Source organism: Aedes albopictus, chromosome 2 (assembly GCF_035046485.1).
Source record: "Aedes albopictus strain Foshan chromosome 2, AalbF5, whole genome shotgun sequence".
Taxonomy (NCBI): domain Eukaryota; kingdom Metazoa; phylum Arthropoda; class Insecta; order Diptera; family Culicidae; genus Aedes; species Aedes albopictus.
This window is the reverse complement of record NC_085137.1, coordinates 44,828,576-44,844,968: the sequence shown is the minus strand read 5'-3', so window position 1 is coordinate 44,844,968 and position 16,393 is coordinate 44,828,576. Positions and strand designations below refer to the sequence as shown.

General features: G+C 43.8%; 1 protein-coding gene and 1 long non-coding RNA gene across 2 annotated transcripts; one reads left to right on the top strand and one right to left on the bottom strand.

Moving 5' to 3' along the window:
• Positions 1-8,039: 8,039 nt before the first annotated feature.
• Positions 8,040-8,787, bottom strand: LOC134288899 (uncharacterized). The gene is made up of 2 exons (XR_009998169.1): positions 8,553-8,787; positions 8,040-8,487 (listed from the first exon to the last, which is right to left on the bottom strand). It is a non-coding gene; the product is annotated as an uncharacterized LOC134288899 (long non-coding RNA).
• Positions 8,788-11,324: 2,537 nt separating this feature from the next.
• On the top strand, positions 11,325-16,302 carry LOC109421431 (protein catecholamines up). The gene is made up of 4 exons (XM_019695916.3): positions 11,325-11,701; positions 11,765-11,918; positions 11,994-12,424; positions 15,402-16,302. The coding sequence occupies exons 1-4, from the start codon at positions 11,480-11,482 to the stop codon at positions 15,987-15,989; spliced, it is 1,395 nt and encodes a 464-aa protein (XP_019551461.3). The 5' UTR covers positions 11,325-11,479; the 3' UTR covers positions 15,990-16,302.
• Positions 16,303-16,393: the final 91 nt, after the last annotated feature.

The following is a 16,393-nucleotide window of genomic DNA, read 5'->3' as shown; positions in this document are numbered from 1 at the left end:
CCGACCGCCGCGACGTGCACACGCATCTTTGTGTTGCCTCCCGTGTGTTCTCCGCCGTTTCGCGAACCGAAAGTTCCTCCCGGTCGATTGTCGGTTCCGCTGGGCCGCTTTGTGGACCTTTGTGCTCAGTGAATCCAACAGGTAATGGGCCCAGTGTGGTGAAGAACCGGAAAAGTGCTCGGAACAGTCGCGGATTGAGTGCGAATTTGTCCCGCGATTCCTTCTGTGTGGTGCCGGTCGGTGGGAGAGCTAATTAATTTGGCTCGTTCGGTTGCAATCAGCTGCTGTGTGGAAGAACAGCTGTGACCGGGACAGTGTGGAAAAAGTGGTCGGCAGAAATATTTCCCGTTTGGTTGGAGCGGCGCCCAGAACGAGTTAGAAAGTGCCGGTGGCTCCTAGTGCACCATTTTGTCCCGCAGCCGAGAAGAATACTTTGTGAGATTGTGCCATTTTGACCCGCGAATCGAACGAACTGTTGCCGTAGCCGTGGTGTTCGATAGCGAAGAGACTCTGCCGGTGTACCGCCTTCGTGTGTGTTGATACGGCGGGTACGTTTTCGAGTGTTGTTGGTTGTGCCTTCGTGCGTACAGTGTGCGCCAACAGAAAACGAACAATTTCGAGATGGCTGAAAAAGTTTTTATTTCCCGTCTGGATAATAAAAATTACCAGACGTGGAAGGTGAAAATTCAGATGCTGCTGATTACTTTCGACCTGTGGCATGCGGTTTCGGAAGCGAAGCCAGCGCCAGTGACTGCGGCGTGGTCGAAAGAGGATCAAAAGGCGAAAGCCATGATCATTCTGAATGTGGAAGATAATCAGTTGCCGCTAGTGAAAGACTTGAAATCTGCGGCGGAAGTGTGGGAACGTTTGAAGAAGTACCACGAAAAGGCTACGGTGACGTCGCGAGTGTCGCTTCTGAAGAAACTTTGTGGTCTGAACTATGAAGATGGAACAGATATGGAGAAGCATGTGTTCGAGATCGAAGAACTTTTTGATCGGCTTTCGTGTGCGGGGCAGAAAATCGAAGATTCGCTACAAGTGGCGATGGTGTACCGGAGTCTGCCGGAATCGTACAACGGACTGGTGACGGCCTTGGAGAGCCGTCCGGACGCCGATCAGTCGCTAGAGTTCGTCAAGCAGCGGCTGATGGACGAGTACCACCGACGGATGGAGAAGCGGCAAAGTGTGTCCGAAGAGCGCCATGACCGGGCGCTGAATGTGCGAAGCAGGAGCAACGGAAACAGAAAACCAAGACAACGAGTCTGTTACAACTGCCGGAAACCAGGCCACTTCCGGAGAGAGTGCCCAATGCTTTGTGAAGAAGAAAGAAGAGATCCGGAAGTGAAGAAGACGGTGGCGAAGAAGAACACTGGAATTTGTTTCGGCGTGGGAGGTCAGCGAAAGCGGAACAACTGGTATGTGGACAGTGGCTGCTCGAGCCACATGACTAGTGACCGGAAGTTTTTCAAGAAAATCGACAACAGCGTGAAACAGGAAGTGAAGTTGGCGGACGGCTCCGTGATCAGGTCCGCCGGTGTCGGGGAAGGATTCCTGAAGTGCGTCGATGAAGAAGGAAGAACAAGCCAAGTCGCAGTGAAAGACGTGCTGTACATCCCGGAGCTGGACTGCGGACTGCTGTCAGTCCGAAAGCTGGCACAGAAAGGACTTAGTGTAAACTTCGTGAAATCCAGGTGCCAGATTGTGAATGCCAGCGGAAGAGTGGAAGCCGTCGCGGATCTTTGTGGAGAGCTGTATGCCCTGAAGATAGCTGGAGGAGCGGAAATCGGCAACCGCCGGAAGAACACAGCTGGGCATCCCGTTGAGGAGGAGATTCCCGAAGAGTTTTTTGATTGTTATGACGAGGGACTCCGATGCTAAGTGTTAAGAACTTTGTGTAACTATGTGACTTTGTGATTCTTTATGGTAATACTTGACGAAGCAGAAGTGTTCGGTGCAGAACGAGGAACTTTGTGTAGGCTGTGTTGTCCAATGTGAACTTTGAAGACTTTGTGAAATAGTAACTTTTGTGAACGGACTTTGTGATTGTGATGACCAACATCGAGGAGGAGTGTTAGAATATTTGGGCCAGCCTAATGTATGTTGCGATGTTTATCATCAATGCCTTGCACCGACCCTGCCTAATGTATGTATATTGTTATTGTTTTGTACATGATTGTTGAATGTTGTAAAATAAACCGACCGCCGCGACGAGCACACGTACTTTGTGTTGCCTCCCGTGTTTCTCCGCCGTACGCAAACCGAAAGTTCCCCCGGTCGATAGTCGGTTCCCCTGGGTAGCTCTGTGGACAGTGTTGGCCTCAGTGATCATAAAACCAACAAATTCAAATTGCAGTGATCGCTAGTGTCAAATTGAAAGTGATGTTTAGCCCGTCATGACATTTATACAGCCGGCGTCGCGGCGCCTTGATCAAACGCTGTGTAAACAAAAACACGTGATGGCCAGTATTGTCAATCTGTAGCTTCGCGTTGTCGGCGTCGGTGGTGTAGTGGTAAGCGTGGTTACCTCTCACCCCAGTCGGTCGGGGTTCAATTCCCGTCGACGCCGATGGGATTTTCTGAGACATAAAATCCGTGATCACGCCTTCCCTCGGATAGGAAGTAAAGCCGTAGGTCCCGGCCCATGTGTTGATGGGTTCGATATGTAGGGTCCTCAGGTGTGGTGGCTGTTTCCCTGGGCGTCGGAATTTAAGGCTTAGCTCCTAGACCCAGCCGACGTAAAACACAACTGGCGCCGAACGGTGCTACACTCAAATTAATTTACTGATAGAATCTAAGTGCAGAAAGCACATAGATTGCGAACGAGTGAGAAAAAAATCGTTCTAAGTGCAACTAATGAAAATGAAAAATTGCACTATTATATTTCATTCTTCCAATAATATATTCAGAGTGTGGCAAGATAAAAGGCAACCCGGTCAACATAAAATCCAAACACAAACATAACAAACCTGAAACGAACATGGCGCGCTCAGAAAACGCACATTTTGCTGCCGAAAATTAAAAAAAAAATCTTTTGCATACGTAGTGCCGTAGTGCTCCGTCGCCCGAGTCGCTTGCTGTTTTTGAAGGTATGTAGTGAACTTCTTATTCAAACTTTAAGAACCTCTTCAAACTACTTACATTCCCCTTGTATTTCTATAGAATAGCACCAAATTGTCGCTGCTCCTCCACCGTCACCAAGGACGAACGCGTTGACGATTTGGAAGCTGCCGGATGCAGCTGCGATGAGGATGTGCCTTTTGATCAGATAACAGCCTGGCAGAGTCCAAATTGATCACTTTAGTTAACAAATAAAAGCAGCTCGATAGTAGATTATGCAAAATTTGTATTTATTTATATTTTGATGCTAATCCCACGTGTAAATAAGCTCATTATTCATCATAATGTAAGCTATGCACTGAACTATTGAAAACAAATAGCGACGCACATAAATTCTATCATGATTGAATCGGCAAAGATTTGATAGCGCTGCACATATTTTTCAAGTGTAAAAGCAACTGGTCACAATCTAAGTGCAGAACTTTTAAATTTAATATGTTATTTTTTCTGAGTGTAGTTGGCCAGAAAAAAGAAGAAGTAGCTTCGCGTTGCCTCAGAATGGAGCATCACGGCAAGTACGGGATACTTAAGAATTTAACATTGGTGGCTGTTACCATCAGCACACTACATTGCCATCGGTTTATGTAAGCGTCGAGACGATGATGCTGCTCCTGCTGCCGTTTTAGTGTTGCTGACTGGGCTGACTACTATTTCAACTTTTATTAAAAAAAAAGAAAATCTCCCACAAAAGTCAATACTTATATGAATTAGGCCTAATAATAAATTGTGCTTTCGGGAAATAAAGATATGAAATTGTGTTCTGATAAAAATCAGCAGAGTGGCTGCGGTATGACGAAGGCATGACCACCGACGACGGCGACGCCGCGGAATACAAACAAACACTCTACGTTTAAACCAAATAAAACATGAAATTCTGTAAGATTATTGAGTCTTTTACGCTCCTAAAAAGTTTTGTTTTGAACATAGTTCGTGAATCCTATCTTTTCTTAGTTTATCATGAGAAATTTTAGTATTATGCTTTTGGATCGAACGTCTTTTTGTTTCGCCTGTCACGGTTTTTTCGCTCTCCCGTTTTTGCGGTTTTCGGTGATAACTTGCCTGGCGCTACGCCATCTGGAAGCAGCACGTGTATGATTTAAAGAAGATTTTAGTCCCGAACTAACTGTTTTCGTGTTGTGGCGTATTCCGACGATCAAATAGTGAAACTGCTAATGCTGCTACGCCATCCGAAAAAAAAAATAAAAGAAAACGTGTTTGATAACTTCGGTTGTGCTTGTGAGACAAGACTAATTTTGAGATTGGAGGGCTGTCCGGATGGCATTCATTTCATCCCGGATATGTTTCGTTCCCGTGAATTTCAATTCGACCGATTGAAAAGTGAAGTGACGCCATATGGGAAATTTTGTTTAGGGGGTGCATTGTCGGAGTGTTTCGGTTGTGTTTCTCCGTGATCATTTTCAAGTGTTTCTGCTGCTGGTTCCATTGGAACTAGCTCACCTATATATTCAACGCGTGAAATACGGCTATTCCGCAAAGTTTACTTTTTCGCGATCAGGAGTGAAAATAACGTAGGCAGTGCTGTTACAGTTTGTGTTCTTGAGCTCTGGCATACTTTAACATTGATGTTTATGCCCTGATGTGAAGCTGCAATATTTACAATAGGGACAGAAAAAACAAGTTCGATGTGATACCATCACAATCAATTAGTAGCGAGTATGTTTGCCAATAAATGTCAGAATCTGAAACCGAACAAGTGCCTACTGTGCTGCGGAAAAAAATGGCAACACTTTGAATGTGGAATGTGGATGTGGACGGTGGAAGAAATTAAGCATTTTAAAATGAACTGAAATGCTAAGTTAACCACGAACAATCTGCATTGCTGTTGCTGCGTTGAGGAGAATTTCACATAAATATTGCAGTTTCCTGGATAATCGGTGAGATCGTTTTAAGCTACGCGTTTTTCTGTTCTATATCTTGTGACGATGTTCACAAAACATTACATTATTTCCGTTACCTCCCATCTCCCCCTCTCCCAGAAAACCGTATTTTGTTTCATTTCAGAGAGCGAGTAAAGGCGCTTAAGCCTAGGCATAAGGGCCAGGATACAGAGTAAATACCTGTGTTCCATCCCAGGAATCCGAGGACCAAGGAGTGACATTAACCTTCTTAGCTACGTCACTCCCACCGATTTTTCACTTTATTCTATACAAAAATGAGCGGTTGGTACGAGATGTCCCCACTCAATTTTTTTTTTAATAAAATCAATAACGCTGCACAGTAGGCCTGGCCGCTTTAATGCTTGTAATGCATCCCGATGCACTGCAAACATTAATAATGACAAGAAAAATGATAGAAGTAGTCGATTCTATCGTTTTCCAGGATTCTTTCAATGAATGGCTGTGTATGTGTAGACTAGACTAGACTAGACTAGACTAGAAATTTTAGTATTATGCTTTTGGTCGAAATACAAAGTGACCGAACGTGCGAAAATTGATTTTTAACCTACTTAGAAATGTCGCAACTCAATTTGGATTAGTGCATATTGTTGCTCTTAATTAGCTTAATGATGCGCAACAGAAAAAATAGATTCAAATTTACTTCGCAGCTGCAACTTCGCATGTGCTTCTAGCGACGACTTCGATTTGGTGGTGCGACGATAATAATTATTATGAAATAAACAGCATTATCCAATGTTTGAAAAATCTGTTCATTCAAGCACACCTATGGGTGGCATTATTAAAGAGTGTTCGAAATATTTCGGCCAAAATAGTTCTGAACCAAAATCAACAGATGGCGCTGGTTTTCAACGATTTTTATTTCAAAATTTTGGACGAGAATTTCATGAACCTTTGCACTAGCTGGCACGTCGGTTCGTCGGTGATAGTAGCACTTCCTAACAAAATTCTTCCGTTTTTCACCTTCCACTGTAGATTTCATAGCCTTTTCCGGGTTGGTCTTCTCAATTCTATCTTCATTTTTCCTTCGCCAGTCATCTAACAGTTTACCTTTAACGTAATCCAACTTAAGATCTTCTTCCGGGCGTCCTTCCAAGGCAGTCACAAGCGGGTTGTACGATTCTGGCAGACTCGATAGTAGAATCGCCACAACCAAATGTTCCTTGAGTGTCTCACCCATTCTGGCGAGACGATGAACCAGCTCCGAGGCCTCCGTCAGATGATCCGACATGCTGTCACCTTCCTTCAACCGCATCGAACAAAGTCGTCGTAGTATATGGATCTTGTTCGATAGCGATCCCCGCTCATGGTAGCTCTTGAGCTTCTCCCACATATCCTTCGCCGTTGCAGCTTCCATAATATGGACCAACTGACTGTCCTCAAGCGCCAATCCTACCAACGCTCGTGCCTTCTCATCATTCCTAGTCCATGCTGTCGTCATGTCCGCAGGATCTGGTTTGGGATCCTTGACAATCGTCCACAGATTTTCCCGCATCAGCAATAGTTCCATTCGGAACCTCCACGTCGACCAGTTGGTATCATTCAACCGATCGAGTACCACTTTTGCTTCTGCCATTTCTCCCCTTTTCGTCACACAAAATCACACTTCTGGACCACTGTGCAGCGTTCTTCCAAACTCTCGAATCACTCTTCACACAAACGCACGTTTCAGTCAATGGTCGTCCATACAACTTAGGTATGCGTCGAAAAAAAAAAGTTTCGTCACAACACTTGGCGCAAGTATGCGATGGCCACTCCTCCTCGATCAAATTCACTCTCGACTTTCACACGTCCGTAGCCTTCTTCCGTCCACTATTTCTTCTGGTAACCAGAGATACTTCTTCCAGCCTCTATCTGCTACATTCAGCAGCAATCACATCCACCGTATAAACGATTCAATCAGTTCGAATCGTAATTATACGCAACTTGTTCAAACATGTCTCTCCGAACAGACAGTTTTGGAAAACACTTTCTTCGCGATATCTGAGCCCATTACCTGTTGGGTATCTCAGCGCAGCGGTCGACCGGATAATTAATTACCGACCCGCGATACGTGATTGGAAGAAAAAATGTACTACGGTTTCAACATCGTCTATTTACATTAACGGAGTAGCACGGACTAAAGAATACAAAACACAAAAGATCATAACATGTCAGCAACTACGCTTCGTCAATCATCTCGTACACATACATACACACTGCATCTGTCATAATTATTCAAAAGGGCTTACACATCAAATTCATATTCATCTTACCAGGGGGCTGTCACTACTCTACTCCAACAGTCCTACAATTGCAAGGTGATGTGAACATAAGTATCTATCAAGGTATCTATTGAATTCTGTTACTTCAGCTAAAAATTGATATAGATTTGAAGGTTCACCGAGTCCTCCCATTGCAAGGTGATGCAAACATAATTGTCTTTTGAATTCGATTACTTCTTCTAAGAGCTTCAAAGGGCCATTGATGCCAGGGCCCCTATAGCCATAGCTATAAAGGCGTAGGTATTCACCAAGGCCATGGTGAGGGTGGCGGGTTTGATTTCCGGTCGGTTCTGGAAATTTTCGTAAAATAAATTTCTTTCACATGCAAAATGGTCATTTGTGCTCATTCTGCGAATGGAGTGACGTGAGAAAAGTCGGAGTCGTATATCGAGATGAGGAATCCACTCTCGAATAAAGTGACTCGCCGTGTAAATCAAATGGAGAGTCACCTCATTCGAGTCGAGATTTCTCACCTCGATATACGACTCCGACTTTTCTCACGTCACTCCATTCGCAGAATGAGCACAATTGGCACACGAATCTCTCACTTAATAAATGTGTAAGTGCTCACATAGAACACTCAACTGAGAAACAGGCATTGTCCCTGTGAAGACGTAATGCCAAGAAGTAGTAGATGACAGTTTTTTTTAGTACGAATTTATTCTTAAGAAGATGTGATTTTCCTAGATGATTTAATCATTTTTGAATGTGACAAATAATTTCTAACGTCTTTTATTTCAAATTCAAATACAACTGCTTTATTACCACACCATAATCACCAGCTCAGCCAGCCGATTACGCGAAATATTTTCCTCTTCCAGCACTCGCATTTGGAACACCGCATCTGTCCGCTTCCTCTTCCTGTTCCGCTTCTGCCTGCAATCATGTCGCGCTCCCTCCTGGTCACTATAGTATACCATCGCATTTAATTCCAGCATCATCAGCAACGTACGTAATCTTCGTCTCTGCGGCTGTCCACCGCTTGTCCATCGAGTGCGCACTGTCCAGCTACTGCCGGAAGAATTCCGTCCGGCTTATATACGATGGAAAACGATTCCCAGCGGATCTCAAACTGCTATTTTCTAACAGACGGGTCGTGGGTTGATGGATGATGTCGGTTGTTGTGGCTGGTTCATGCTCGGAAACGTTGCGAGACCAAAAGAATCTACAGACGGTTGGTGAGCTTGAGTCTGTAATGGGAGATTTTGAATATTATTCTGCACAAACTAAATGCCTTTAATAGATTAATACGTACCCTTAGATGATTTTTTACAAACGCGACGTAAAAATAATCAAAAACCTACTGAACGCCCTGAACGTAAACAAGAATGGAAAAAACGAGAAAAAAAAAAACAAATTGTCACTTTTGACAACCGCTGTCTGTCAAAGTTGAGGGTCGACCATAAACGAGGGGATGAAACGAAAAGCCCCGTATGCCGATCACAAATGACGCCGTGGTCACCAAAAAAAATGCTAGTTGTTTATCGTTATCGTTGATATAACTTCGTAGTCTGAACATGGCATAAGAAAAGCATTAAATTTTCTGTGTTTAATCCGGGACCCAATAAATATTCATTACCGTGTATTTTTTCCGTGTAAATTGCCTTTTGTGTAAATAATATTTTGCGTGTTACACCGATCTGACAGCTCTGACAGTAAGGGACTAAACATAAATTACGTAAGTGGGTACCGAGGGTTATTCACAATCTGCGAACTTGACTGCGGAAAAAATCGCGACCATGACGCCGCTGGTGTAACGTCTGTTTGTCTGGGATGCAACAGTATTGTATGTTGCTTTCATAACAAAACGCGCTGCCAACTTCCAGTCGGCATTTCTGAATCATCGCAACGAATCAAGCACCACCTGTGCTGCTGTTTGTGTTAGTGAGATCGGAGAAACGTCAGACTCCCGCCTGCTGACTGGCTGCGACGGTTTCATCCGCGACGGATTCAAATCGTCGCGTTCGATGGTCCACTGCACGAATTTATTCTGGCCTGCTTACTCTCACACGAAATTTGACGTTTGAGAGGTGCCGACACCGCTCAAACGTCAAATTTCGTGTGAGAGTAAGCAGGCCAGAATAGATTCGTGCAGCGGACCATAGAGGGAAACCACAGACAAACAGACGTAACACCTTGAACGATTTTCATGGAAATCCATCGCCCAGTTCACACTACCATCACCTGGTGGAAAAGTTGCACGAATTACTGTGTTGTGCAATACCGTCAACAGAAGGCGCTAGTGTGAAACGTCAAACGCATAGAAAAACGATGCGCGCGCCTCTGGTTGTGAAAGCCACAACTATGAAAATTTAAAATGATCGTTAAAAGCGTGGTCGATAGAAATTCCGCAAGTGTTACGTTTGTTTGTCTGTGGGGAAACCGTCAATAGGGCAGTGCATGAAATTATCTCCTTCTCTTTCACTCTCACAGAAATTTTGTAAACAACAAGGCCACGAAACGTCAAAATCCCATACAAAATCGAAACAGTGCTGTGCCCTATTGACTGTCAAACGATAAACTCCAACGATCGACGCGCCACCATCTTTCGAACAGTGGTGGGTGTAGGTACCTTTTTCGCGGTGTTGTTAACGGTGAAGCAACACCGCGAAAAGGGTACCTGTGCTCTCCAACATTCGTGAAATGGTGGCGCGTCGATCGTTCTACGCTAGCGATGTTGCGGTGGGGCGATGACGTTTGGAGGCGAATAGTCGAGTGCACCGATGAACATTGAGTTCACTAAGCCTGAAAATTTTTGACAGCACAGCGGGGTCGACTCTCAACAACTTCTACTCAGAGATGCATTACCAAAATCGCTGATATTTTTTTTTTCTTTGATTTCTTACATGAATTTCCATTTAAAGTGATGCATATGCATATACTTAATGCACAAGCTCATATTTTTGCAACTTCATCGTGAAAACTAGTTACAATAAATTAAACAAATATTTAGCTGGGTAGAAGTTGTTGAGAGTCGACCCCGCTGTGGTGTCAAAATTCGCTGCCCGAGTGAACTAGTGGTTTCGCAGCTCGGCGTCACGGACACTAATGCAAATCTACTGGTTGAAAATATGCCCATTTGATTTTGCCGGGAACAGCTGATTTTTGTTTACTATTTTCAACCAGTAACTCAGGTAGTGTTCGTGTAATGCAACGTGTACGTACACGCAACACCACTAAAAGCAGAAACCACTCTTCCAGCGGGCGGTGCACTCGTCTATTGACCAATCCAATTTCCTGTGTGGTAGTGGTTTGTGTTCAGATTTCCCGTGTTAATCTATCTGTAAGAACTTTGTAAACATCTTTTGTTCTCACGTATTATGCTTTTGGTCGAAATACGAAGTGACCAAACGTGCGAAAATTGATTTTTAACCTACTTAGAAATGTCGCAACTCAATTTGGATTAGTGCATATTATGTTTTCAGTTCAAAACCGAATTAGCGACATTTTTCTTTTACTTCCGCTGCTTTTTCCTTGCGTTAAACACAATGTCGGAAGTGGGGCGCTGTATAGAGCACCAGGTGTACAATACAGCGCCCCACTTCCGACATTGTGTTTAACGCAAGGCAAAAGCAGCGGAAGTAAAAGAAAAAATGTCGCTAATTCGGTTTTGAACTGGAAACATAATAAATATTGTTGCTCTTAATTAGCTTAATGATGCGCAACAGAAAAAATAGATTCAAATTTACTTCGCAGCTGCAACTTCGCATGTGCTTCTAGCGACGACTTCGATTTGGTGGTGCGACGATAATATATGGATAGGCTTACAGTAGGTTTAGTGAGACTTTTTTTGGACAACTCAATATCGAGGTGAGCCCCAAATGACTACGCAAATGACGCACTTTCGAGTAGAATTGAATGAGCGTGTGTATACGTGACATTTTTTTAGCATATGTGTAACGTGTGTAACAATCAAATTTTATAGCAGAAGCGTTACATTAATGACAATTGTCCCATCTCTTTCCAACGATGAATCATCTTATCCTTTTTACACAACCGCCCGCAAAGCTGCTTTGAAAGCGCCGATGCTTCGTTTGCAGTTATTTGCGGCCGGAAAGCAGAAAGGAAAGATCGCCGAAAATCTGTGCGCGTTGTTATCAGTGACGTGTAAATATATCATCGAGGCTAGTTTCTGCTGACGGGGGCGATTCGGCAGGATTTTACTCCGGAATAGCATCACCAATGGATTCCGCTCAAAGTCAAAGTCGGGGGCGAAAGCCCGCCAGTGCCGTGGTAAAACGCCAAGGGGAATCCAAATCCTCCCGAGTGCACATCGCTTTGGGACTGTTTCTGGTGATGCTGTGGTTGTCTTTCCCGACGCTTTGTTCTGGGCATTTTGATGAACACGATCACCATCATGACCACCACCATCATCACGGCCACGATGAAAATCCAAGTTTTAAGGTAAGGTTTTTGTGTTCTTGTAATTATTATATAATTTTAAAGGGTTTTTGTTTTTCCACTTAGTACTCACGGCAAGCCAATGAAATGTACGAGGAGGCTAGTCATGATCATCATCATCACCATGATCACGATCATGGACACCATCACGATCATGATCACCACCACCACCATCATGGCCATCAAGATGTACCGAAATCAAAGGATAAAGCTCAAGTCGGTAAGTGAATGTCTATTTACTTTTCTATGTGTTATTTTCGGATCATCATTTCCAATATTCCTCGTCCATCCACAGACACCTTCTACATCTGGGTGCACTCGTTGGGATCGACTCTGCTGATCAGTGCCGCACCGTTCTTTATCCTGTTTGCCATTCCGCTCGATAATACGGAAGAGATGCAACCACGGTTAAAGACTTTGTTGGCCTTCGCGTCCGGAGGGCTTCTGGGTGATGCTTTCCTTCATCTGATCCCGCACGCTATCCAGCCGCATTCGCACCACGGAGAGGGTGGAGATGGCCATGGACATAGTCACGGAAGTGGACATGGTCACAGTCACGGCCATGGTCATGAGGGGGAAGAAGGACACAGTCACGATATGCGCGTGGGTCTGTGGGTTCTGGCGGGAATTATTGTGTTTTTGGCAGTGGAGAAAGGCGTTCGGTTGATTAAGAAGGATGCCGGTGGACACGGACATAGCCATGGAGGAGCCGCTAAAAAGGAGAAGGTAGGTTTGGGGATGGTTGGGGAGTATAATTTTCAGATGACATGTATGTGGCAGGCTTTCGTAATAATTTTCCGGTTGAAAACCCCAGTATTTTGCCCACAAAATCAGCAGACTTGTCAACTGGGACGTCGAAAAAATCCAGTAAATGCTTCCGGAAAACTGACTATTCCTGAATAAGTGGATATCATATTCTAAACGTTGGAAACCGCATAAGAAATTTGATAAACATATAGCAATTTCTTTGGTAAAACCTTTTCTGAAGCAACTAGCTTAAAAATGGTCGAATCTTGATACAAAAGTCCTACAATGAACAGCACAGGATGTGATAAATTTGCTCTCAGTGAAACATTTGTTACCTCTGATGAAAATGTCTCTTTTCACGACTTCGATATTATTCTTGGGATTGAGGGTATGGGTATGGTGGGGTAACAGGTATCAGAATAATCTACCTGAAGAAAAGTTGGGTTGGAATGGAAAAAGGGACATGTAGGAAAAAAGAACATGATTCCCAGGAAGAGGGCACTAAGCGTACCAAAATGGGTTTAAACAGCGTCCTGAAAAGGGCATTGTAATAACCATAAAGCGTAAAGAGAGCCTATAGTTCTTTACCACAGCGGGTTGAGAACAAGAGAACATCCTGACGGTTCAGGTTTGCCAAAGTCAGTTTCACTTGATAAGTGTTTATCGTGTACTCGGAAACAGTTGCGCAATAAGGCGGTTACAAATATTTATTTCACTTTTTGTCCCACTACTCTTTGACGGGTCGAGGGGGGGGGATAAAAATAATAAAGCATTTAATTTGAAACATTTAAAACTCATCGGATTTGTTCAAGAATTTTCACCAAAGTCCGATATTTTGATAAATAATTTTTTATCTGCCCCCTCAAAATGCAAAATCCAGCCAAAAAATTTTGAAGGGGGGGGAGACAAAAAGTCAAAATTAAATTTGTATCAGCCTAACTGGACAGTTACATATCAAGTGATATGAAGTTCCATAATCGGATACACGAATGTATGTGATAGCTGAGTCGGCAAGGACAACTTTGTCCCAATCCACCAAAAGTGGAAATAACGAGGTGTGTGTTGATCTGCGGTTCACAAGAGTTTCATCTAGTAGATCGAGTACCCGTAGACGGTAAGTGTAAGAAAGTGCTCCTTGTTTAAGATGAATGTGTAGTGGGGCAACGTCTGTCTAAGAGCACTTCGAGCGCTGCCGTGGGAGTTGAAGACAACGCTTCAGACATCGCCATTCAACGCATAGTTTGGAGATTTGGCCTAATTTTGATTGGATTGTTCGCACTTTATCCTTTTGCCACCACACAAGACATCCATAAGCCAATATTAGTCAAACAACAGTTTTGTAATTCCATTTCATATCCTTAAGTTTTAGACCCCAAGTTTTACCAAAGGTTCGCTGGCATTGCCCGAAGGCCATACAAGCTTTCTTGAATCTGAACTCAATATGAGGAAATCTTGGAATCAAGAATGACTCCAACGTACTTTACCTGTTCAGTCACTCTGATTTCAGAATCAAAGAGACGCAAAGGTCGAACGCTATTACGGTTTCGCCCTTCCGTAAAAAGAACATTAGATGTTTTACTCGGATTTACCGAAAGGCCATATTGGCGACATCACCACTCAACGACCTGAAGAGCGCTTTGCATCAGGTCGAAAAGGGTGCTGATGCACATATCAACTAACAATGTTAGGTAGTCGGGCATCCACAAACACTCAACATGTCGAGAAGGGATGTCGGTTTTTGAGCATTTGATGAATCCAATTGGAAATCATTGGAGATATACCATGACCTCGTTCGGCTTCCAATATGGCATCGAAAGGCACGTTGTCAAAGGCACCCTCGATATCTAAGAAAACACCCAAGCAGGATTGCTTTTTCGCGAATGCAAGAGCGAATGCCTTCTCGATATTGTGAACAACTGTGTAAAAGAGTTACAGTGGACTTATCAGATTGGTAGGCATGTTGCTTCACGTGAAGAGGCATGTTGGCTAGATGAACATCACGGATGTGATGATCTACAACGACGCATGACCCACTTTCGGAATAAACTTCATAGCCGAGATTGGGGAATATATTCGGTAGCAACAGCAAACAAGTAGTTTTTTTTCAAAACATGTTTGAAATAATCAAATCCTCTCTGAGATTTGAAAGGAACAAAGCTATTTAGTTCCCACTCAATCGATTCTACAGTTAGATTACTCCGCGCCGAAGCCAGTGAATCGAAACTGCAAAAAAATAGACATCAGGTTCATCCGAAGATGTAATATCCACCTATCCGGGGAAAAGTGTGCTGGATAAGCATTCCAAAACTTTCACATCAAAGGAAGCGAAGTCGCCATTTGGCAAACGAAGTTCGTTCACTTTGAAATGCTTAGATTTTTCAAGGATTTTGTTCAACCAACTGACTTCACTCAAACTGCAAACATTTTTACAATGGTTTTTCCAGCCGGATTGTTCAGTAGACCGAAGAGCTTTCTGGTAGGCCTTGCTAGCTGTCCTAAAAGTCTTCGATTCAGCCGAACGTTGTCTTTTCAAACTCTTTCTACATTGTTTCCTTAGCTTGGCCAGATCAGAGTTCCACCAAGAGATTCCCCTTGTGGTCTTCACAGACCATAGCGGGCAAGCTTCTTTAAAAGCTTCCATGATGGATATCGTTGTAGTATGTGGACGTGGAGTCACCAGTATCGCATTTATGAAAAAAATGATTGGTTAGAAAACTACTAGGTATATGGGAGCGCAATGATAATATGGATGTTTTATGTATCGTTTCGATTTAATACCGTAGTCCCCATACAAACTCCGATATAAAACTGAGACTCTTCTGGGATCCCAAACTCCTGTTTATTCGTTTTTAATGTTTTCGAGCAATGTTAGGTATCTCAGATATTATCGAATCAAACTTTTCAATAGCCAGAATTGCAAACTAAAACTCTATTTTTCTGTTTCTTTCAATTCCAGTCTTCGCCACCAACTTCGCCATCCAAGAAAGACAAGAAAGAAAACAACAAAGTCACCGAAAAGAACGACAAGAAGAAGGCTGAAGCCGATGCTGCCAAAGCGAAGGGCAAAGCCGTTAAAAAGGAACACAAGAAGGACCAAATCAAAATCGCCGGCTACCTGAATCTGGCAGCGGATTTCACCCACAACTTCACCGATGGATTGGCCATCGGTGCTTCCTACCTGGCCGGAAATAGTATCGGCATCATCACTACCATCACCATCCTGCTTCATGAAGTGCCCCACGAAATCGGCGACTTTGCCATCCTGGTGAAATCCGGATGCTCCAAGAAGAAGGCCATGCTGCTGCAGCTGACCACGGCCGTTGGCGCCCTGGCCGGTACGGTGCTGGCGCTGCTGGGCAGCGGAAGCGACGCCGCAGAATCCTGGGTGCTTCCGTTCACGGCCGGTGGTTTCATCTACATTGCCACCGTGTCCGTCATTCCGGAACTGCTGGAGGAGTCGACCAAGCTGTGGCAATCGCTGAAGGAAATCACCGCCCTGCTGGCCGGCGTTGGAATGATGGTAATTATTGCAAAGTTTGAGTAATTTCCTCCGGGGGTTTGTCCTTCCTGTCCTGTTCGGGGGTTTTACCTGAATTGCGGTGTGATGTCATGAGTGTTTGATGTGGAGCCTCGTGTTTGAGAAAAGGACAAAGGATTTTCTTAATGGTTACGTTTCTAAAACCATTGTGATCCATTTCGAGCGTTTAACGTTAAACTAAACTTAATTAATTGAATCGGAGAACAATATCGCATCAATAGGAAAACGAATGAGAAACTAATTCCTATTCATATAAGTTAAGTTTAAAATAGTATCTACAAGAGAACAATAAATAATTTATCTCAAATTTGAACAACAACCGCCAATTTTGGTTTGTGATCTCTATTGATGACCTCTCTCAAACACGTGGCCTCCTGGTTGGCGCATCTTTTTCCACTATCTCTCGTATA